Raw genomic sequence first — 24,960 nt, forward strand, 5'->3', positions numbered from 1 at the left:
AGCTCATTGTTTAACACTGACAGACCCCTAATGAGCCAGCCGGTCTTTTTTTTTTTTCTCCCTTCGTCTTTCCCGTCTCCCAAGCACCGCCCACTCTCCAGGTACCTCCCCCTAACCACACCCCCCTCTCCAAGAAAGGCTCGCTGCAGCCCCCTCATGAATATTCATGCCCCGGCATCGGCGTGTGTGGCTCCGAGAGAAGGGGGGAGTGTCACCGCAAGTGGGAGTCAACAACAACAGCGCGTGAAGCGTGTACGGGTCTGATAGTGCGCGTATGACAGAGAGAGAAGGAGAGAGAGAGAGAGAGAGAAAGAGAGAGAGGAGAGAGAGAGAGAGGGAGGGAAAACGAAAAGGCTAAGAGAGCGGACGAGAGAGAGAGAGAGAGGGGGGAGTGAGGGACCGACACTGACAGAGCTGCCTGCTACTGCCGCTGCCACAACCACTCTCTGAGAGAGACAGAGAGGGAGAGAGGGAGAGAGGGAGCGAAAGCGTGGCTGCCTCCGTTTACAACACCCGGCTGGTGCTGCACACCTCTGCACACACACACACACACGCACGCGCTTGTGTGTTGTTGTGTGTGTGTTTTGATTTTTCCCCCCGTGTGTGTGTTTTGCGCGCGCTGCGTGGCCGCACGGCACATGTTTCCGAGAGAGACACCTGGCCCACGGATTGACCGATGAGACACGGCGCACTGGTCTGGCGGGCGAGCCCCTGTCCACTGTTCCACGGCCGGCGCGCGAGGAGGACCGGACGCCTGGCGGCTCCCGCGTGACGTGACGTGAGGCGACGTGACGTGAGGCGACGGCAAGCGCGGCGGAACGGCGAGGATGGGCTGCAATTTGTGCACTTTGCAGAAGAGAGAGGAACACTACAAGCTGCTCTATGAGATCGCACAGGTAAGGAGACGAGGAGGTGTGCACGGAGGTGTGCACGGAGGTGGGACTCACTGGCCGGTGACAGCTGCTCACCGCTCTGACCCGCCGCACAGTGACAGCTGGAGAAAGACGGAGACGGAGACGGAGAGAGAGTGAGAGTGAGAGTGGGAGAGAGAGAGAGAGAGTGGATGGGGAGAGGCAGAGAGAGAGGAGTGCTGGAGAGATGACAGTTATTGTTGTGGACATGTAAAGAAGAACGATTTTGTTTCCATTTGTCCAGTCTGATTTGCTTTGCAGAGTATGATGTGGATATAGCTGGTGTAGAGGGGGACAAGAGTTCTCTCAAGATGGACATAGAAGGAGTGAGAGTGATAGAGAGAGAGAGAGAGAGAGAGAGAGAGAGAGAGAGAGAGAGAGAGAAAGGGAGAGGGAAGCTTTGGGTAAGGGAAAGTGGAAAGTGTTTTATGGAGACAAACTATTATGAGAGAGTGTGAAAGACAGAGAGCTTCTAGCTTTTACTGGTTAATGTTCTCCTTAAGGATGTGTGAGTATGTCTGTGAGCGTACTCCCTAGGCTGAAAGGAGGACAAATGGATTTCTCTCTTCCTGATATTCTCTCTCTCCCTCTTTTCCTTGTTCTCGTCCTCCCTCTCTCCTTCTTTCTCTCACACACATACAGTACCTGGGACGAGTGGACTCGTATGACAGTTTGGGGTTAAAGCTGCTTTGATTGTCTTTGGTGAGGAGCTACTGCATAAGCTGCAGCGTTTCTGTGTCACCTAGTCGGTCTGATGTTATTATGCTGATGCTGGAATCAAAGAGTGAGAGAAACATTCCATTGTAATGTTTAGTTGGCTAAACGCTGCATTTAGACAGAATGGTGCACATTGACAGAATTGGATTTGGAATTTCGGAGGTTTGAGTTTCTCATCAGGGCTACATGTTTGCTTACAGTTGAGTGGTTGAATGGATTTGTTTCCTAATGGATTTTGTAGTAGAGAGTGGTTTTATGTCAGCACTGTAGTGCTAATAACAGATTAGCGCTCTAGACTGAAGACACTCTTGACTGTTGACACAAATCTTTAAGCAAAGCATGAGATCCAACGCCAGAGTTCTCAGAGGCAGTTGAGTTTGAGGCAGTTGAGCCGTGACTCTGCCCTGTCTGGCCAGTGTGCCCACGCCGGTGGTCTCAGACGGAGCTTATCCCAATGCCCCCCCCCCCACGCTCACCACTGCCCCTGCTTGCCCCCAGGGTCGCTGCCCCCTCTGTTCCAGTCTCGCGTCCAGGGTGGGCGCCGGAGGCTGGGTGTCCCAGGCGGAAGCGCGCGCCGTGACGCCACCCCGGCCGGTTCCCGAAGCGCGCGGTTCCTCCGACGCCGTGCCAGCCCCAGCCTCATCCCTAGCCTCATCGCTAGCCTCATTAGCCGCCTTATAAAATGATCCCTCCGGCATTAATTGGATGTGACATGTCTTCCTCAGCCGGGAGAGCAGTGAGAGTGTGGGTGCGGGGTGGGGGTGGTGGTGTTGGTGGTGAGATGGGAAGAGTTTAAGCCTCGTTAATTGCCACCCATGGCCACAGGCTTTAGCCCGAGTTGGAGTGCGCTAGCGAGTGGCGCTAAGACACTGCCACTGTTGTCAGAGAGACCAGAGCTTATGAGAACGTGTGGAGGAAATGTGTGGGCTTTCTTCAGCTGCTTGTCAGCTCTAAACCCTGAGGAGAAGGAGGAAGGAGAAAGATCCGGAAAGCCATTCTGAGGCACTTGGCTCAGTCCAACACAGTTGTCCCACGGCTCTCCCATCTCCCATGTGCTCCTGTTGTGTAAAAAGAAACGGAAAGCTGTAATGTGCTTCTTGGCTCCTTTGCTTAGTTTGGCGTTGAATAGGTTCATGATTGAAGACTGATCATCAAAAAGCTGGTAGCAGGCTTCCATTCCGTTGTCAAAAGCGAAGATTCTACACCGCGCTGGCACTTGCAGCTGGCTTGTCTCAAAGCTTGGAGTACAAAGGGGCGATATGCATGCTCTCTGCACTCTGCTCTCTCTCTCTCTCTCTCTCTCTCTTTCTCTCTCTCTATCTGCACTCTGCTCTCTCTCTCTCACTCTCTCTCTCTCTTTCTGCTTCCTCGTCCTGCGCTGTAGATAAATTTGCAGCCGCTCACAGTTGTTGCCTGGAGCTGGAGCCGAGCGCTGGCTCGCAGAGACCCTTGGAGAGGATGGGAGCGTGGGGTGGTGCTGCTGCTGATGCTGCTGGTGGTGGTGGGGGTGGGGGTGCTGCTGCTGCTGGGAGTGAGGGTGGTGGTGGGAGTGAAGGTGGTGGAGGGTCGGTCGAAGGAACAAGCGCTTCAGATAAGGGGTGTCTTTTTGTTCCATCTGTGAAAGAGACTCTGTTGGGCTCTAGCACCTAGACTCACACCATCGGCAGAGGCAAGGAGGGAAAGAAGAGTGGGAGAGGTGTGGGAGCGAATAAGAGAAAGAAAAAGAGAAAAAGGAAGGGGGGTGGCAATGTGTGGCATTTTGCATTCTTCTGAACGTGTTTGTCTGACTGCACCAGTCTGGAACAAGAGCATCCCAGTGCTTTCACTACCAATATAATCCTGATTCCCTGTCACCTTCACTACCAATATAATTCTGATTCCTTGTCACTTTCACTACCAATATAATCCTGATTCCTTGTCACTTTCCCTACCAATTTAATGCTGGTTTCTTGCTACAGTACTTCCTTTTGTCTCCCTCTGTGATTCTGCCCTTGTTAAGCGCTCAGGGTTTTGCCCTTACTGTAGGCTATGTACATTTTCTGTGTGCGAGTGGCTCAAGAGGCAGCCCTCTGTCGTTTGGTCATAAAGAGGCTCTGAGGCATAGAGAAACTGGTCACGGTGGCCGCTCAGTCTTTCTCTCTCTCCTTCTCTCTCTCTATCCCTCTCTCCTTCTTTCTTTCTCTCTCTCCCTCTCTCTCTCCCTCTCTCCTTATTTCTTTCTCTCTTTTTTCCCTCTATCCTTATCTCGCTCCTTCTCTCCCCCTCTCTCTCTTTCTCTCTCTCCCCCTCTCCCTGTTTCTCTCTATTCTTTACTCTCTCTCTCTCTCTCTTTCTCCTCTCTCCCGGCCTGGACAGCTTTGACACTGCTCCGGTCTGCCTGGTCCCAGGAGTGGCTTAAGATTTATGAGTGTGGCTCCAACACCGCTGCAGGTGTTTGGCTGTGGAAATGGCCAGACCTTCCACCTTCCAAATATGTTCTGTTTTTATGTCACACTGTAGTAATGCACTGCGAGTGGAGGGGAAAAGAAAAGCTTTTTGTGTACGAGTATTTGAACTGAAAGCACATGTTCCATTGGACTTGTTTAGTTTCAGAAACAGGGTTCACTGTAAGAATGGTGGGACTGGAACCCTTGTATCATATTCGCAACACATATCAAAATCTTACATTGGACAATGAACATTTTATGATTAGTTGTCACATAACACTGTCCATCCATCCATCCATAAAGTAACAAAAACTTTGCTGAAACACTTGCAACCTCGGCGGCCCTCTTTGAAGCAGACTTTCCACCAGTTCATTCATTCACAGTATGACATGAGTAGTTCTTCACAGCGCTTAACTTCCCTGCTTTTGTCTAACGGACAAATGTGTGGGGGACACTGAGTGGCTGAGTAGACAGAAATGTCTGTCTGGAATGAGCTGTCACTATTCTTTCAAAAGCGCAAGTTTGTTTATGCATGAACGACGTGAAGACAGAAGTAAGTGTTGCGGAGAAATAGACGGGGTGTCCCCGCGGAATTAAACCGATTGTAGCGAACCAGCGTCAGGCGTCAACATTAATGGCCCTCCCTGTGGTAGACCTACTGTGGGAGTCGGAGTCGGAGTCTGTTTTTCTCCGAGCTTGTCATGCATTGAAAATCCCTGCGCTCTCCCCTCCCCGCCAGAGTGTCACCGCCGCCATCCTCGTGGAAGTCGTACGCAGCGAGGTGTGACTCTTTTTGGGCTAATTAGCGGGACCACAGATGTCGGTGCGTGCAGTGGGCTCTGCACTGGCGGGTGTTATTATGCGAGAGAGAGAGAGAGAGAGAGAGAGAGAGAGAGGTCTTGTTTTGTTTTGTTTGTCTTGGTCCCCCTTCCTTTTCGGAGCTCCTCGTGGATGTAAGTGCGCTCCAAACCCAGGGAGGTCTCTTTTGTGCCCGCTTGACAGATTCTTGGCCGCCGGGGAGACGGAGGGGGACCAGCCGTGGCTGATTCAGCCCGAAACCGGCGGACGCGTCCAAGAACGGGGTTTAGAAAGCCGAGCGGTGCCAGTCCTCCACGGGTCCGTTGTCACCGCGCACACAGCGCCCAACAGCTTAGCGCAGCAGTGGAGCCCCATCTCGCCTGCCAGAGTACGACAAGCTCCAGTCAGCCCTCTTTGACTCCGCGGCCACTCTCCTCGTTCTTAATCGCTGCCTAATGGCCCTCCCTCGCGTTTCTAGCACTTCTGGGTTTCCGGAGAGTTCCGCGGGGTCCCGGAGCTGTGGCGTTAAACGCGGCGGTGGACAGACAGTGAGTGATGATCGAGGGGGGGGGGGGGAGGAGAGTGGACCTGGCTGCCAGGGCTCTGGCGAGGGCCTGGACACAGGCGTATACACTCAGGAGCGGCTCAGTTTAATGAGGCAGAACAGCCCTGATCATCGGCTGATAAAGAAGTAGCAGAGAAGATTTACGAGCAGCAAGCGGCCAGCATACGTGCCTGCGAGCGCTCATGGGCCGCTCTTTAAACGAGATGGCAGATTACAGTCCCAGCACAGCCAGAGCCACACACTACACTGCACAACCCTTATTACATTGGGCCTGGACCTGCAGTACAGTACAACACACTGTAACAGCGCACATCAGCACAGAAACTCAATACTTGTATGCCATGAATCCAAAGCCCAATGACATTGTGACCTTGACCCTAGTTGTTGGTTTTTTTTTGTTCAAAGTATGTTACTGTCGCTCACGGAAGAGTATTTAATGGGTGTTCTAAATGGGTTTGGGGATTTAAAGTATGGAGCTGTTTTTCTGTGTTGCTCTTCTGGCGCAGAGCAAGCTCTCCCTCCTCCCATGGTCTGAAGCCGGCGGGGGGTGCTGTACAAAGGCTGGGTTCCGCACCAATCCTGCTGAGTTGACTGTGGAGGAGAAAGTAACATCACTCATAAGCGCTGGGGCCGGGAGTCACTGCATCCTACAATTCCCATGAGTCCGAGTTGCGCTGTGTGGATACGGCCTTATGGAGAGCTGGCTGCTGTCCAGAATAGTGCTTCACATAACTGTAGTTCCCTATGGTTCACCAGGGAAATCACTCCCGCTGCTGAGGAGTCAGCAGTCTCATCTAGTGGTTGGGAGGATATATTTGGGCTGCTATTAATGCTGCCAAATGGAGACAGGCTTTTAAATTTCCTACATATACATGTCAAACGTCCTCAACTGTGTGTTGTGATTGCATTATTTTCACATAGCAAAGATTAAGGTGCACCCTTGCTATGTTGTTGTGCCGTGCATTTTTCATCTGTACATTTTGTGTGTGTGTGTGAGTGTGTGTGCATGCTGTGGGTGTGTCTTTGTGTGTGTACATTTGTGTGTATGTGAACTGCATGTATAGACTGCTTTATATTGGCCTGTGCATGTGTATGTGTTTATATGTACACATACATTTGCAGTCCGTGTGTTTTGTGTGTTTGTGATTTTTCTGGCCATCAGGCCTCTGGCAGCCAACGTCTCCCCCACCAGATTGTCCCCATCTCCTGGACCCGTAGCCACAAATGCCCCCATCCATCTTGTTGTCCCATTACATTTTTCTGAATGATGGTCCTCAACCATTAAAATTGATAGGAGAGAACAAAGAAAGGACTAGAGGAGAGGGGGGAAAAAGAAGAAAAATGTACGGCTTGATTGATCTGGTGTCCGCCTGAGGTGATTATCCTGAAATATAATCCACACTCCTGAGCCATTTCCCCAAAATGAAGAGACAGCGCGTTTGGGGGCGCCGTGCAGGACCCATATTTCTGAGCCCTGGCCATTATGACAATCCCGCTCAGAAAGGATCCCGCGCTCCATCCTCTCACTTTTAATCAAGCTCCGGATCTGTCAGCGGCCATGTTGGGCCCACAACGGATGCCTCCCGGTCCTCTCTGACGTCCGCGCCAGGCGAGCGTTCGGGGAATTATTTTTTTTCCCCGAGCCCCCCCTGGAAATGAGATCGGAAAGCGCTGAGTCTGTCGTTTTTCTCGAACGCCTGCAATATTTACCAGACCTACCCAACCTTTTTCTGCGTCAAAAACCACCCGTCACGCCGCGGCTGCGTTCAAGACACCACGCGCCGGGGATGTTACATAATCAAGTGGCCCGCGTTTAACACATGACCACGTCTGAATTGCAAAAAAATTCCGTGCTGAAATGGGGAATTTGTGACATATTTATGTCTCTCATTTTGAGAAACAAAATGAGGGGAGGTCACATTTTCGGAGCAGTAAATGGTTTGTCAGCCGCGCTTCGCTAGATTGTGGCGTCATCTATCTATCCAACGGAGGCTAATAAATGTGCAGATATGGAGTCGATGGGTTTTATCAGCGAGTCCACTAAATCTCCTCCAGGAAGCCGGCGGAGGATTTAAGAGGGAGTTGATGAATTGACCTTTTCCTGCCGTGCCTGTTCCTTATCCCAATAAGAGCGAGGTTGACCTTTTCAGCGATGTATCAGAGCCACGCCGCTGGCCCCGATGACCCTCCGCACGCAGCCTCTTCAAAATGAGTTTTATCACCATCACGCGGCCATCTCTCTCGGCCCACACACGGGGGCACACACACACACACACACACACACACACACACACACACACACACAGACACACACACACACACACACACACACACACTGCTCCTGTTTATAGCCCCTCCTGCGTGTATGTATGCGTATACACAGACACACACACACACAGACACACACACACACACACACACACACATGCGTATACATGCGTATACACATACATACATACAGTACACACACATACACACATACACAGACACACACAAACACACTTACTGTACGCTATACACGTGCGCACACACACACACATGTATGCACATTTACTGTACACACACACACACACACATGAACACACATACAGTAGGTGCACACAGCCACACACACATACACACTGCCACGCATGTACTGTATTAGAGGCAGTCTCCAGGGATGCACATACTCTGCTGGGTTCCAACTTTAAACATCTTTAAATAGGTCACGCTAGCATTACCCATCCTCTCTCCCACTCACTCTCATCACTGCTACGCTGGTGACATAGGCTTTGACTGGAACGTTTAAGTGGGTTTTTTTTTACAGTCAGTGGGTTGTGGAAACAGTGACATAATGTGATCAGGTTAGTTTGTTTTTCTTTATTGATTTTCCTAAATCTCAGGCACACGATCACGTCACTTCATCACGTCAGCCCCAAGGTCAAATGCGGCAAACGCGTAGCCTGTCAGAGGGTTGAGACAGATCGCCTGCGCTTGTGTGGCCACTATTGGTCAGGGGGTGAGGTAAGACCAGCCTGCATCACTGTGTGAGTAAAACAAAAATAATAACCCGGCGTCATGCCCCAACGACTCTTACTCACTCTTTAAGATCAAAGTCTGTCAGCATGAGTCACCCACACACAGCGAGTAAAACGGAATTGACGGACGAAAATATTCCGCACAGATTTCTCCATAACCAAGCCTCGTGCTCATTAATTCCACCGAGCCTGTAGATCACTGGCAGGGCGACTTTATGGGCTTTATTGATATGAATATTGGACAATGGCACGGCACACGCGCTCACATTCCTCCTCCTGCAATCTGCCCGGTCCTATACGCCCGGGCGTCTTCAGTGACAATGAGTGAAATATTAATGCCTGCTTTCCTCCCGCCACAAAAGAAAAGACACATTATTAAATTTGGTTTGCCAGCGCGAGATAGCCGCGTTTTCACACAAATGACATTTTATGCATTTCAAAGCAGCATCCCCCTCATTCCCGACAACACTTCCACCACCATCACCTCCACCCACCCCTCCACCCCCCTCCACCCCCCACCCCCTCCACCTTCTCTGTGTTTTTTTTTTACGAGGCGGCATAAATCCAGCTGGAGGATTGTTTCACGCCGTAATGAAATGCGAGCCTTCGGCCCGGTGTGCCGGCGATAGCGGGGACCCCCCCGACCGCTTGGCATCGGGTCTGTCAGCGGCGAATAAAACAATGCGGCCGCCGCGAAATGAAAACACGGGCAGGAGCGGCGGGGCCGTGTGCGGCGGCGGGCAGGGGCCACTCGCCGCGCCTGATTAGCTCCGTTTAAGGAGACAGAAGGAACGCTCATTAATTCCGTCGCCATGGCGAGGAGGGTGACATTTATGTGCCCTAATTAAAACGGGGGGGACCACACTCCATATTTTTTCACACTTTGGTCCACCACTCACCAGACTGGGCTCTTGTTAAGTCCATGCCAGACGACTGCAGGAGCAGACTGTTGTTTATCTGGCCTATAGGCTGGAGGTGATGGGGACTTAAGTCTCAGCCTCAGGCTGTCAATAGAGTGTGTGTGACCTCTTTATGGTAACAGGTCAATAGCGTGTGGCCCTGTTGGCTTAGTTACAGCCGTGTATTTCCTGTGTTTATTTAACACGCCGCAGAGGGCACTTTCAGCCAATTCCCCATGAACTTCAGAAGAACTGTTTCCATCAGGATGTCCAGCAGAAAGAAAAAATACTCCCGATAATTCTTGAACTTTCCGCTGTGTCCTCCAGTGATTCATCTGCACCTTGACATTTAACTAGCGTGCGCTCCTGCTGGATAAACTCATCTTTTATAGCCTGCTGTAGCCTGCTGTAGCATGTTGTTTCTCCAGATGAGGGATATTTACCGGAATGCGGTGCCTGGGACCAGACCTTCTCTTATCGGGCCTGAGAGGATGCTTGGAGGCCGTAGCTGCTGTTTCCTCCAGGAGAGTATCTCCAGCCAGGATCAGCGCTGACATTCTGAACAAAATGAGGCGCGTGTCAGAATGGGATGCTCATGTGATCAGTCCAGCGATAGGGCTTGGACAGAGACCACAAGTCCGTATATATACATACACATATGTATTCACACACATCTAGATACACGTACACTCACACATATGCTCATACACACACACACACACACACACACACACACACACACACACACACACACATACACGCATATGCTCACATACACACATACACACACATGAAGCTCTCCAGAGGTGACAGTGGTGCTCCAAGACTGAAGCAGCTGAAGAATAGGTGTAGATATGAGTCTGTGTGTGTGTGTGTGTGTGTGTGTGTGTGTGTGTGCAGCTGTGTGTGTGCAGCTGTGTGCGCGCGGCTTGTTGGGTTTGGGCGTCTGATGTCTGCCAGAGCCTGGAGATCAGCTGGCGGCCGGCAACGAGTGTCAGTCTCCAGGTCAGCGAGCACCCCCTGCACCTCCTCTGATAAGAGGGCCGACTGACAAGTGGTGATGGGAGCCGCTGATGCCTGCCCCACCTCCACACACACACACACACACACACACACACACACATACACACACACACACACACACACACACACTCACACACACCACCTTGGCGGTGCCAGAGAGGAGCCGATAAGGAGCACAACAAAGCCTTCCTCGGCCCAGCTGCAAAGTCATTTGCATTGCACGCACCTCTAAAAAGGTCTCCCTCCACAATAGGAGTCTAGACACGGGAGACAACATTAGAGGCATTACAACCTGCACAACAGTCGACTACACACGAAGCTCGGGCCGGATCCCGTGGTCAATGGGCTGTGGGCTCTCCTGGGTGCATGCGGAGAGAGATCTTTTTTGGGGTGCAGATGAGTGCGGCTCGTGCTGCCTTTGTGGCGCTGACACACTGACACACTTCCATAGGCCCGGTGTAATGAGGTGGGCGCTCTCCTACCCTCAATGAGCCGAGCTCTTAAAGCCTTAAGGATCAGCGAGCCATTGTCCGTTGAAATCAATTCCTCCTCCATTGAGGAGGAACACAGGTCGAACCCGGCTCTTTTGTAGCAGAGGCAATTAAAGCCAATGGCAAAATCCATTCACAGCGGGCCGTATTATTTGGAAAGTGTTGCGGTTGAGCTTATTTAATTACAAAGTTTTAATGAAACTCGGGACATGAATAATGTGTTGTAATTTTATGTCCAATGTGCTGTAGAACAGGAGTGTCAATTATTCATTTTAAAGCTGGGTTTTACCCAAAGGCACAATCACAAATGCAATTCGTTTTGATAAATAATGTTCCTCGCAAAATATGCATTTGGAGCATTTTAATGACACTGATATAATATTGAGGGCAGATATAACATTCAGGGAAGAAAATGGTGACAAGCAGAATATGAGCTTGTGAACATTTTACATGTAGCCCTATCATAGCAAATGGGTCAAAGGACTCAAATAGCACTTGAACCATCTATTTAACGAAGCTAGTCATTCACAAAAGGATCCCCAAAATGAGATTCTTAATTGAAAGTGTGCCAGTTCATAAGACTCAAAGGAATACTATCACCAAGGATCCTTGTCTCGTGGGTTAACCGCTGAATCCTTTTCCATGGTCACTTCACCCCTTTTATGCTTTTTGATTCACCACAATAGATGGCTATGTGCCCTCTCATCAAAGATGACTGACTGCCACTCACACGAGACATTCGACCCCATCAAAAGCAGCTGAGCCTTTGCATGTGGAGTTAAGCCCTAGCGGAATGGCATGAAAGAGACGCTGACCGGGTGGATCGTGACCGGCACCGCAGCGTGGCGGATTAATCTGACCGCCGCAACTCGACCCGTCTCATTCCCATCCGTCCATGCGGCGGCAGAGCGTCGGTCAGGAAGTGTCTTAACAGGATGGCCGTACGTGTCGTGAGCTCATCATTATTCGCTAGCCGCGTCGTCATCGCTCACGTCCGTTCCTCTCCGATGCCTGCGGCTGCCAGTCACACCGAGAGACAGGAGACAGGGGAGCGGAGGATGGGGCAGATGTGTCTAGTATCTGTAATGTACTCTGTTAACTCCCCCCCCCCCACCACCCTTGCTGTACTCGCTCAAAAAACTCGTCTGTCTGATGCCAAGTTTCCAGTGGGACACACTCTGGGTTGAGTGGAGAACAGCTTCCTCTTGTCTTGCGGTGTGAAAAGATTTCTCCCCCACGACACTCATTATCACTTTTAAAACAGTGCGAGTGTTTTTGTTTCTCCAAATCTCCGAGGACTGTTTGAAACGGTTATCTCCGAGACATGGTGCAAATTTGATCTAAATAAATAAATAAATAAATAAGGGGGGGGGGGGGGGGGCAACCAGGGGGAACATCGCTTTTGTCTGGAATCTTTTCCCCTCAAGTCTGTAACGATGGGAGGTAAGGGAACGGTTTCACCTGAGGGGTTCGCAGCGATGGGTTTGGAAGCAGCAGTTACCTCGTAGGCAGCTGTGAGACTGCCAGAGGAGCCGTGCACACTAATCAATAGTAGCATCTCTTTTAGGAATTGTGGAAAAAGAGAGTGGAAAGACAGAGTAAGAAGGAGAAAGAGATAGCAGAGCAGAGGAAGAGAGGGGGAAAGAGAGAGGGAGAGGGAGGGAGAGATGCCAGAGGGATGGGGTTTTTTTTCTGTGTCAGACGGAGACTTGGTCTGAATCTTATTCCTCTCCAGGGCAGACGTTCATCAGGTCTGGCATTCCCCCACAAACACAAGATGAATCTGTCTTACAGTATACAGACCAGCGCTTCACAACAAATAGGATTCTCGTCCGTGTATGTGTGTGTGCGTGTGCGTGTATATGTGTGTGTGTGCACATGTGTGCCACACCCCTGGGGAAGGTGTTTATTTCTGCCCCCACAGAAAGAAATACCCAAGATGCCCTGGGAATCGTGCAGGCATATGAAACGCGAGTTCATTTCTCTCCCACGGAGTGTCCACATGTCCACTGCTTTGTGTCTTTTAACCGGGATAGACTGCTGTGGAAATTTACGAGCTTTGATGTTCTAATATGTTATTTTAGTATGTGCCATCATTTCACTAAATGTTACCACATTAAATCACACTGGCAGGTTTAAAACTTTGAATATGGTTCCTTTGTCATTTACGATATAGCATTTATAATTCATGCAGTTGTCATCCACCTGGCACAGACCAGAGCATAACCCTCCCCTCTGTATTTGATGCTCGCCATAGAGTTTCCTCAGAGCTCTCAAACGGAATTACTAAAACGCAATATACACCTCCATTCATGACTGGACTTGGTTATGGAGAGCCAGTTAAATCAGCGTTGTCGTGCGGTTTATCTCTATCCGACAGTCCAGATCTGAATTATTAAATGGTCTCATTACATGCTGTTCTGCATGAGTTGGCTAACGGCCGCCGCAGCACCAGACGTTTGTTTCGGACGCAACACGAGCCAAAGGCCAGAGGACTCTTGGACGGAGCGGCCTCAGTCCGGAAACGGGACAGACTTGACCTATGACCCCGCACGCTCGTGCCAGTGATCCCGGCGCTCCGGCTCACGCTTGGCATGCTGCAGCTCGGAATGAGCAGTCAGATGGACAAGATGGGTGGACAACGTGGCACTGCTATAACAGCCTCACAGCAACTGTTCTGGACCGTGAAATGGCTGTAATATACAGTACATGCATGCATTTGTTTTTATCAAACATGGACTTTACAGTAATTTATTAGCCGCACTGTGTATAAGCCACAGGACAGTGTTTAATGCAAGTTAAAAGAAACCAAACCATATTAATACCATAATAACTACCCCCGTGTATTAACCTCTCTAAACTGAAGAAATTTTGCAAAATGAATGTACTGCCACGGCTAATACTTGAGAAATTACGGTAATTTAAATACCAACAACAAATGATTGATGAATATGATCATATTGAATGAATGAGTGAGTGAATGAATAAGATTACTGCTGTGGCGTTTGTTGTGTGCGTTCCGTCTGTAGTGTTCTGTGGTGGTGCTGAGGCTGAGGTCTCCTCCTCCACTGATCCTGCTCCAGCCTGCAGCAGGAGAGCCGTGCCAATTTCAGTGTGCCACATGGGCTCGGGCCACGCGGTCTGCTCACAGTATACTTTAAACACAGCTTTTCTTTGCGCCGGGTATTTCTGCCGGGTCTCTAATTATCTCCGCCACCGGGCTCCCGTCCCAGGTTTTCCATCTTCGAGAATCGTTATCGGAGAATCGTAGCAGAGCAGACGCTTTTGCTCCCCACCAATTGCGCTCATCTAATTATGAAACACTGGGTGGATTTGGCACGGATGCCCTCCTATCCCCAACCATCCCCGACCAACCAAACCTCCCCCCAATGCCACCCCCTCTGCTTTCCAATCACGGAAGCCATTTGGTCCCGTTCTGGTGTTGCATTGGCTCCACATGAGATGGGCTCGCTTGCCAGGCGTTGCTGTGGTCTAAATGGATCTAATCACTCTCCTCCTTGCGCGAGGCGAGAACAAAAGGAGTTCAGGCGCGGGTGAGCTGCGGGTGAGCTGCGGCGCCGGCTCCCATTGGAGGAGAGCGCCGGCGTCACGGAGCGAGCCGCTACCGCGCGCGGCCACCCGGTCAATCTGAAAGATGGCGCACGTAACACCGAGGGGGGGGGGTGTGGGGACGGACTGTGGCTCGCTCGCCCGCTCCCAGACGCCACCTGACTGGCACGCGGGCAACCGAGGCAGCCCTTTCCTCACGCTTGGCAGGAGCCATCCTCCAATTAAGCACCTGCTCGTGGGGCACCGAGGGCTCGCAGGCGACGGCGGAGACAGACGTGGCACAGCAGGCCCTTCCCAGTGCCCACCCCCACCTCCCCACACCCCTCAACTCATATCGTCCACCTCCCAGCCGTGCCACTGAGACTGCCCCCACTCCCAGCTCACCGCTGTTGGGCACCCCTGTGACAGCAGATGTCCACCTCGTCTGGTCCTCCACCCTGTCCATCTCACTGTCCAGAAGTCACCTCTGGCATCACTGATTTGGCACCACAGGTCACCTCCACTGTCCCCTCTCCTCGGCCCTCTCGATCCTCTCCAATCAGGAGGGTATTTGTCCACATATTCATGGAAACAGCTTGACGCTATCAGAGTAATAGTGTCATTTTTTAATTGTTGATTAGAGGCTGATACGGCCATAATGACGCTGTTAGGCCTCCTGAGCCTGCCTGGCGGTGGAGAAAAGGCGAGAACTGCAGGCCACTTCCATTAGTCAATCAGGCAGTAAATTTGAGCGGGAATTAAAAGGGGGAAGGAGGGTGTGTGTGAGGTGGGGTGGGGGGTGGGGGGTTCTTGATTGTGGCTGCGGTCTCGCCAGGCTCTTGGCGGAATGAGAATAAATGAGCGGGGGACCCTTGCGTGGAACAATCCGTCATTACGCCCATTAACGCCAGGGAGCGCCGCCAGCCGAAGAGGCAGTGCCACAGTGCACCCCCCCACACACACACACACACCAACCACCGACTCCCCACGGGCCCCCACCCTCCGCAATCAGAACCATCCAATCCAGGCGCGGATGTTCAATACATGAGTCTGACCGGCGAGCGTGACGGCAGACTCACTTCCGCAGGGTCGCACACCTGCCATGCGGCTTAAATAATTGAATTCCCAGTCTTAATGTACTGTTTGCGGAGAGAGACGCGCCGCAACGTTTGGCCTGCTTAATCCCAGGAAGGAGACAGGCGCAATCAATATTCCTCCAGGCTTGTTTGTGTATGCATGGGTCTGGGTAGGTGCGCACAGCCACCTTCCTTCATTACCGCTTGTGGGGGGGGGGGGCAGGGAGGGGGCACAAGGAGGACAGGGCAGGGGGTTAGGCAATCGTTTGTTTCCTCTACAAGCTCGCTCATCGACTGTTATGCGTGGCGGACATGTTTGAGAGGCATTTCATTATGTCGAAATTGGCATGCTCCGTGGAAAGAGTGACATCTACTTTCAATAATTCATTGTGCCGTTGATTTCATTAAGGAGCGCCCAACGAGCGTCTCCTGTCTGAAAGTGAAATAAAATCCATCAGTAAATGACGGCGGAGTTGACGCAGTGCAAATACATACCCAGCCTGCAAGTAATTACCTCTGTGGACAAGTCTTTATTGCCCCCACTGGGGGCACAGTATTTGTTTAATAGATGTTTCCGTTCGACTTAATAATATTAATGCCCAAAGAATCTCTGGATGATCTTTACAAAGTTTAGCGGTGTCTTCTTAAACTTCTGGCAAATAACTTCAAAGTTCTTTATACAATCCTCATTATTTCACAGAGTAAAACAAAGATCTCATACATCAGTGAATGACATGAAGGGTTTACTCTGGAGCAAACTATTTGTTCTTCTCCTCTATAAAAATGTCAGTGGAGGTGTGCTCCGTGCTGTTTGATTTGGGCTGGAGGAGAAGTTTGTCCAGCACTCAGCACTGTGTGAGAACAGCAGATGATAGCTTGGAGCCCAGAGCCTGCCAAAGAGACTGCCTTTTTCTCACTTGATACAGCGCAATATTGAGGTCAATAATAAACTTCCTTCCTCTCTCCCCGGCAGACATTTGTGTTGTTCTGTAAACACACCATCCCACACACCTCCATTTCCCTTCCTCTTTCTTTTCATGTTTCCTCACTTTTATGAGCTCCTTAACGTTTGCCTTACATGTGTCAACAATCAGACCGCTCTCAGCTAACGCAGTGCCAGAGACAAAACCTCGCGCAATGTGATTTATTCTACCCATTAAACGTCCTTCCCTCACTGGCCACAAACCCTTCGACGCTATCTGCATTCAAAACATATTCCCTTATCATCGGCACCAGTTATTAAAATGTTTTGTCAGGGCCGACTATCAGCCAGCATCATCTCCTATCAAAGCTATGAACGCGTCCCGTATTGGCGTTATTATGAGAGAGTGATGATGAGAACTTATCTCTGGCGAGATGACGGAGGTTGCCTGCATATGTAATGCAGTGGGGCTGCCTGGGGCGGCTTTTATTGTAGGATAGCTTTATTTGTTTGTGCTGTGTAATCACGAGCGGTTAGCCACAGCAGGGAGTCGTCTCGTCCCTGAGTCACATCCCATTTCCTGTCGCCCGTCGGGACTGTTTACTTACTCGGAAAAGTGTGCGAGGGGAAGTGGTGTTGAAGACAAGAGACCGACGCCAACCTCTCTTACTCTCCACATAGTCTCACCTTGTTTGGACCAACACATGGGGCAGTGAGGCGCGCTGAGAGATATTTACCTTAAAGATTGACCATCGTTATCATCTGCTTTTCCTATGCATTATCAGGATATGCTTTGGTTTTATGGCGGGTTATCATCAGATGTCCCAGACTTATGTTCAGTTTGTTTTGTCTGACGACTCTCAATACTGAGCCCAACCCAGTGTTAGAGGCTGATTAAATGTAGAGAGTTAAATGTTTTTGTCCATAATAGCAAAACCTGGTGGAACCCTTTGAGCACAAATGAAGCGCCATGTGAGATACCCAGCTGCTGAATATGTTGCCTTTGTCACTCTTCAAAGACGTGGAGAGGGGAGGGGGCACTCACACTCACTTAGATCGTCTGGGCTCACACTTTCTATGCTCTCTAGTCCCTAACCTCTAATTTCACCATTTGACATGAGAAACGCTCCAGTCGTCAGTGGGTTGGTGGCTTGACACTTAATCACAAGAGAGTCATTTTGCTGTCAGACACTTCAGCCCCCCCACCCCTCACACACCCACCTAATGGTTGTTCCCAAGTCTTGAATTAGAGTCTTGAAATGAACTATAGTCAATGTGAATGTTACTGGAGGCTACCCAAGGAGGCTACACCTAACATCTGGTGTATTGTGTTGTATGTGTTGAGGGTATCACGGGTGATCCACTATCATTGAGACCACTCATCACAGATTTATTTATTCATTTATTTTTAAATGGGAATCACCTTATTACAGAGAGATTTCATCTTAGCTGGCTGGTTCATAGAGATAATGAAGTTGAATGCGTTGGGCTTTCGTCTACCTGTTTTTTTGTCCGTCTGTCTGAATGTCTGTCTTCTTGACCTCTTTCTCTCTCTCTTCCTCTCACTGTCTATCTGTCCCTTTTCCCCTTCATGCCTCTGTTCAATTTGATATTTCCTTCCTTAGGGCCAGGGGGTCCATCAATCCACCAGCCTCTTGACTTTCCACACCTCACCAGGCTCCCAATTACCGCCTAACAGGCAGATCAATGGGCAGCAGCAGGGGTCCTGCCTGACCCTTTGCCCTCCCCGTACTTGTTACATCTGAAGCTTGTGTGTTGCCACCCTCTGATGAGGTCCCCGCCATAATGAAGGTCTAGAGCGAAGCCCCTCGGTATGACAGCCTGGCAGTGCGTGAGCCGGCGCCACCAAGTCTTTGTTGTGGGCAGGCGCGTGTCTCCGATTATGTAAATAGTGCTTATCCCCATGCTAATTGCTTTCGGAGCGGTGCACTCTGGGTGTCAGGGAAGTGAGAATTAATGTGTGGGGCACGATCTTGGCTTTTAAATCTGCTATCTCTCGCTCTCTCTCTCTCTCTCTCTCTGTCTCTCTACCCTGCTTGCGAAAAGGATGCAGTCAGACTACAGGAAGCAGCTTGAGGTCTCTAGGTAAACAGAAGGGAAGTCACAACTTGCCAGATTAGATGTGTTTTTTTTTTTTTTAATGAAAGCCACCGCTGGTGATGAACCTTGTTACATTGGAAAATATTGTGATCTGTGTGATATTACTCCCAGCTGTGCATGACGTCTTTGGTTTAGCTGAGTGCTAAGTGATGATTTTTTATAAAGCTTATTTAAAGTCAACACAGAATAAGATATCACACTATCAAGCAGAGTAAATCCATTCCAGAGAATGTTTGATATGAAATAGATTGACACTCCATTTTTTTCACATGATGAAAGGCTTCCAGAAGTATTTCAAGAAGAATTTCAAATAATTGGCTGAGAGTGAAGAAAAACCTTGGTTGTTGATTTGCAATGTCTCTCAAGGGACTTTAATTACTTACTTAGGCCCAGCCTTCAATTCCAGTCTCAGTAAAGCCCAGATTTATCTGAGATTTAGCTCTTAAGACGCAAACGTCCGCTGTGTTCCATGAACAACTGTCTCTGCTCACGTTCTCCCCACCCTGTCTCATTAATTACCTTTAACAGACCAAATCAAAGCCAACTTTTCCTCAAGTACTATCAGCTTACAATCCCAGATCTGATCACTCAAAGCATTTTTACAGCTCATATCAGATTTCCACAGGTGGTAGGCTTATGCTTGGATAAGCTTAAGTCTCCAGCAAACGGTTCCTTTCTTCTCTTTAAATATACTCAGGGTTTCTAATAGGAATGGTTTGAGAGGCCCTTTATTTTTACATGTCTGTTAAGCATATGGGCTACTACATTTCCCATACTTTTAGAAAACCATTCATTTGATTAATCTACCATTTAGCTTTAATCCCACTGTCATTATGTTTTATAGAGAGAATTGAACCATTATATTGCCATTATGGAATTGTAATTTCACAGAGTATCATTTCTCCCCATTTTAATTAAAATTTCTTTAACAATATTCAATGTGTGAGTGAGATACAGAAATTACATTTACATCTAAAGATCATTTTAGCTAAAGTATTTGAGTGTCATGTGCCTTGAGGTACTGTAGAAAATATTTCCACTTACTAATTTCACTTAGAAACAAATTAGTTGTTACCATATTGCAGAGAGGGACCTACTGTAAAAGTGCTGTTGAAATCCTCTCACACCTGACCTCACCATAGCGTTCCTGTCCCAGGGGCCATGTGCTATTGGTCATTGGTGGAGGTTCCTCTAAGACCCTCTCTCTATACTTTTAAGTTTGTGTCTCAGCATTCTGCTGTAATGAGTCTATGAGCTCTGAACACAGAGGCACTGAATTGGGACAGAGCCCCAGGGAGCAGCGCCACTGTACAGTATAGCCCATATTAATCAGCTAGGTGTGCTATATTTATGCAACCATATCAAGTTTGGTGACCGCCTATCTTGTATGTTCGATTTGTTTACAATCTGTAACTAGCATGTTTGTGTTTTGTGGGGACATGTTATCGACAGAACAGTTCTCTTTGAGTGGCAAGTGTATTATATGTGTGGCTGACAAGTCGTCTGAGCAAGTAGGCCGTAAAAACCGGTGACTGACATCGGCGTCGGAAAAGTGAACATGGTCAAGGGCTGAGCAGAGAGGGGGGAAATTGCTCCTGTTTGTCAAACATGAAGGTCGCGAAGCCAAGCAGAACTGAGTGGGTTTTCCAAAAGTGAAAAATAGCTGGAGGCCGAAAGAGAGGGAGGGAGCGACGGCGATGTTCTCCGGAGCTGCGGTGTGGGCTAAAGGCTGGCTGTTAGCGGGCGCTTGTGGAGATGTCGGGGATTGCGAGATTTCCCTGGTGGCCCACTCCCCCTTTTTTTTTAAGCGCAGTTTGGTGTCACTGGAGCAGCACTGAGAACATTGGGAGAGGCCCAGACTGAGGGGGGGTTGAGGGTGGGGGTGGAATGGGGAATCTGTCTCCAGGTGATTTATGCAGTCATAGCACCTCTACTGTACCGGGCCGCTGGTCATATTTTAGCCTGACACTTATTATTGAAATGAGACATTTAGCTCAGTGAATGGAAACCCCTGCCTTTGTGAGCTCCAGGAGTGTGTTCCCAATCGCTCCGGCTCAGCACCGGGAATGGGAATTACCCTTTTTTTTTAAAGGCGGCATAGGAGGCGGGAATGGTGGATGAGGAATTGCATTTATGGACATGCAAATTGATTCGGTGTGCACAGAGGTGGAGTTGACAGTTTGCGTTGTTGTGCATGAAGTGGCATCCACTTCAGCAGAGCCTCTTAGAGAGAGCGGCTGACAGCCAAAGCCCCCTGTGCCCCCAGACTGGGATGAGTGGGAGAGGAACTGGCACATTTGGCCAGCAGAGCTCCACATGCATTGTCCTGTTATCCAGTGGGGGAAGAAAACAAATACACTTTGGTGGTCCAGGCAGACCCACACGGTGCAAAAGATGAGCACAATTCTGTGGCATTTCTTAGTGTAAATAATTTTTGTGGGAAAGGTGCAGTGTCCTCTCCCTGATGAATAGTGCTTTCAGAGCAATGGTCCTCTGTAGGTTGCTTATTTCCTTACGCCTGAATGTATATTAAGGTATCTGATGTGCAATGTATCTCTGGTAGTTGATACAGTAGAGTTCACCCTTGTCCGAGTCTTTGCATACTGTGCGTGTCTGTGCTTTATCTCCCTCTGCACTGCAGGACAGATGCATCAGCAGCAGCTGCTCTATCTGTGGGCCGCAGCTGTGCTTGGCTGGGCGGGCCTGCTGACAGTGCACACTCACCCACGGTCCACCGTCACCGTCTATGACCTCTCTTCCTCTCCTCTCCAATCCTCCTCTCTTCTCCTCTCCTGTCATCTTCTCCTCTCCTCTCCTCTCCTCTCCTCTCCTCTCTTCTCCTCTCCTGTCATCTTCTCTTCTCCTCTCCTCTCCTCTGTTTTTCTCTTCTCTTCGACTCTCGTCACTCACCTGCGGCTCAGCTGGAGTTTTGGGCTGAGATGGGAGGGGGGGGTGGAGGGGGTGCAATCAGCATCCCTGAGAGCCCTGCTCAGGGGGGTCCCCTGACCTACATCCCCACACCCGGCCCCCCGAGCGTAGAGCCTCTCCGCACCTGTCAGTCACACTGCGGGAGTTTCGTGCTTGAGTTAAGGTCAAAGCGGTTGAGTACATGTTTTTGCTTTCTGTTTACATTTCTACCCCATTTGCCTTATTGCACACCGGGTGACGTGCTCGCTCCGTCACTGCCGGCAGGTGGTAAGCGGGGATTCAGATTCCATCATCATCGCCGGAGGAGACCACCGCTGCCTCCACTAAACCCATGATGAGAAACGACCTGAAGAGTCATTGCACGGAAACAATATTGCGAAATATACTTTACGCTTTATGACATACTGTACTAACGGATTGGCAGTTTCCGTTGGAGATACCCAGACGCAGGCCATCTTTTAAATGACCAAACAAAGCACTGTTGATGCACATTTCGGCGCTCATAAAAAAAACATACTGTATGTAAAGCGGCACGAGCAGTTAATTTAATGCTAATGACGTGTTAGCGTCTTTTCGCCAGGAGCAATATTCTTTTTACATAGCAGCCATCCGCATTTACTGTGGCGCATCAATCATCGGCAGCGTGTGTGTGTGTGTGTGTGTGTGTGTGTGTGTGTGTGTGTGTGTGTGTGTGTGTGTGTGTTAGTATGTGTGTGAGTGCACGTGTACTCGATTCCACCCCAGCTGAGAGGTAATGCTTGGCTGCCTGCTGGAGAAAGGAGCCTGAGGAGAGGATCAGAGTGCCGCGAATAAAGTCGCCTCCTTCCCTCACGCTGGGGCTGAAATCCTCCGCTGGATTACGCCACTTCCTCTGCCAGCCACTCCAGTGCACATTGCCCATGTTCTCCTCTCCGTGCAGGAATTGCCCGGCGTCTCAGATCAATGAGAAACCTGCACTTGACACAGATGGGGTCAGATGCCTCGGTGCGCTTGCCTGACACGTTTCAATTTGTGACCCGTCCGAGAGCCCTTTCATGTATCTCATCTCGTCTTCTGAGTGTGTCATCTGGTCATCTCTCTAGAAGATTTCCCTTCCACTGCAGACATTGTTTCATGAAGTGTGTGGAAAGTCTTCTCATAATGGTCTCTGGTGCTATTATATTTATTTATTTATTTATGCAACAATATATTATGAATTTCATGCTGTATGTCTGGAGAAAACCAGGCCTGGTGACATTTCCCTGTCTGACATCTTTGCCTTTAGCACTGAGATATACAGAGGCTGCCTTTTGTTCTGTGTATGTATGCGCAATAGGCTGCAAGTCTTCTCAAGGGAGTTGGTTTCAAAACAATGCTCTCTCCCCCTCGCACAGCTGCCGTGTATTGATGTACAAACACAAGCAGATGTAGCTCCTTCACACATTCTCTTTACCATCTATAACACTGAACTGACATTTCCTCGATGGAACAACGGTCTGTAGCCAAATATATAGCTAGCCCCATGGGCACAGGTTAGGCTCACGGTGGTATTTTTACTCAATGTTCCCTTTTTTCCCCAATCTGTTTTGTCAGCTGTTTATTGTTTATTAGTGTCTTATTGTGTGTGTGTGTGTGTGTGTGTGTGTGTGTGTGTGTATGTGTGTGTGTGTGTAATGGTTTGGACATGAACTTGGGTATGTGCCATTCATTCACAATGCTTTGTTGGTAGAAATTCATTTTCTACCGAATGAATGCAAATGGGGTTTTGTCTCGTGTCATACAAATGGATTATCTTGTTTTCGTGCTCTTCTTTCAAACATTTCAGTTTTGACTGTAACAGAATTGAAGGTGTGACTGAGATGTGTTACTGCTATTATTTGCCAAAAACATATTACATTAGCTCCAGTCGGCTTTCTCACCTCCCCATCCAATCCCAGCTGTTTGATGATAATGCGTGTATTCATCAACCCACCAGCACAACGTCATTAGACGAGGATCTGCAGCAGGTAGCAGGATGCAGCTAGGGAAGCGTTCAGCAGTAGAGCGAGCGGAGCGCGGTGCAGAATGGAACGCAGCATGGCTGGGTAATATTCACACTCTCAGTAGGGATTAATTGGTCCATCTGGCACTCGTCTAAACAATGGGACAAATATCCTCTTTCTTCTTCAAGTAGATCATTCCTTTTTATCGTGTGTGTCCATTGGACAATGGGAGGATAGAGGCAGCCACCAGGCCAGAGGGAGAGAGAGAGAGAGAGAGAGAGAGACAAACAGACAGAGAGCGAGGGAGAGAGAGAGAGTCAGACAGAAAGAGAGTGAGGGAGAGAGAGAGAGAGAGACAAACAGACAGAGAGCGAGGGAGAGAGAGAGAGAGAGAGAGACAAACAAACAGAGAGCGAGGGAGAGAGAGAGAGTCAGACAGAAAGAGAGCGAGGGAGAGAGAGAGAGAGACAGGCAGAAAGACAGCGAGGGAGAGCTTCAGACTGCAGTGTAAATTTGATCTTTTTTGTTTGCTGGGCTGTCATAGGCAATAGGCTGTCCCATTTGTCTCGCTCCGGTCCTTTTGTCTGCAATCTCAGTTCTCCAGGAGGCTGTTTTGTGGCCTAAGAGAGCCGGAGTGATTCTTCGCTTCAAAATGATTGCAGAAGCTAATTACAGTATTTATACCCCAGCGAGGCACCGGCGCGGATTGTCGCAATACATTTCAATGCTGGCTGGTGGCAGGTGTTTGTGCAGTGCCAGGCCTTGGGGACGGCGCGGCGCTCGCTTTTGGCGCGACGCGAGAGCCTCCGTGCCGGACTGTCGACCTACTTTATCTCTCAGGTGATTAATGTTACCGCGCCTTTCACAAAGGTCACTTCGGCGCGGAGGCATCCCAGGATTGCCGCTCCGCGTGGCGGGTTATTTATTGTCGGCTTTGTGCTCCAAAAAGTCGTCGTATTCTCAAGGTAGCGCTCCGGCTCAATCACGTCTGCCTTGAGCGCACAGGCCGAGCGACAAGCCGCGGCGTTTCTTCACTTTTTCTGCCGCTGTCTTGGGGAATCATGGTCTTGACACGACGACACCAAGCGGGATGAGTTTCAGAGTGACAGTGTATTATGTAAAGGGAAGCCCTCTCTTTTCTCAGGAGATGTAGTGCAGTCCTCAGATATTTATGTGGCTATGTGAAGGAAGCATCATATAAAGTACCCATCATATGGGTCGCCGTGCTGTACAGAGAGACTGGGTAGCAGAGGCCACTGTGCTCATCTCTCAGGCCTGTGCAGCCAGCAGTGGCTGGAGGAGGAGGATACAGCAGGCAGCACCAAGTGCACGGGTCATTAAAACACTAAGGAAATGAAGTAATGGCTTCCTCCCCCAGCTAACGCGCTGGCCCAGGTGAGGCCGTATATCAAAAGCTCTGTCAGAGAATTGTGCAAGCTTGACCAGATTTAGAAACCAGATGATTATCGTCCTATTGCGGCATTACACCAACGCCCATTCACTGGAGTATTCCATGCCTATTGTTCCTTCGCCCATCCAATTACTGGGCTAAATGA

At 49.6% G+C, this 24,960-nt stretch overlaps 1 protein-coding gene across 1 annotated transcript in view; it reads left to right on the plus strand.

The window, feature by feature from the left end:
* The first annotated feature begins 827 nt into the window (after positions 1-827).
* LOC134093874 (PDZ domain-containing RING finger protein 4-like) overlaps positions 828-24,960 on the plus strand; it is a 39,709-nt gene continuing 15,576 nt past the window's right edge. The window contains exon 1 of the mRNA XM_062547166.1: positions 828-896. Coding sequence (XP_062403150.1) covers positions 828-896 — 69 coding nt within the window. The remainder of the gene's footprint in view (positions 897-24,960) is intronic.

Source organism: Sardina pilchardus, chromosome 10, assembly GCF_963854185.1.
Source record: "Sardina pilchardus chromosome 10, fSarPil1.1, whole genome shotgun sequence".
In the NCBI taxonomy this organism is placed as follows: Eukaryota; Metazoa; Chordata; class Actinopteri; order Clupeiformes; family Clupeidae; genus Sardina; species Sardina pilchardus.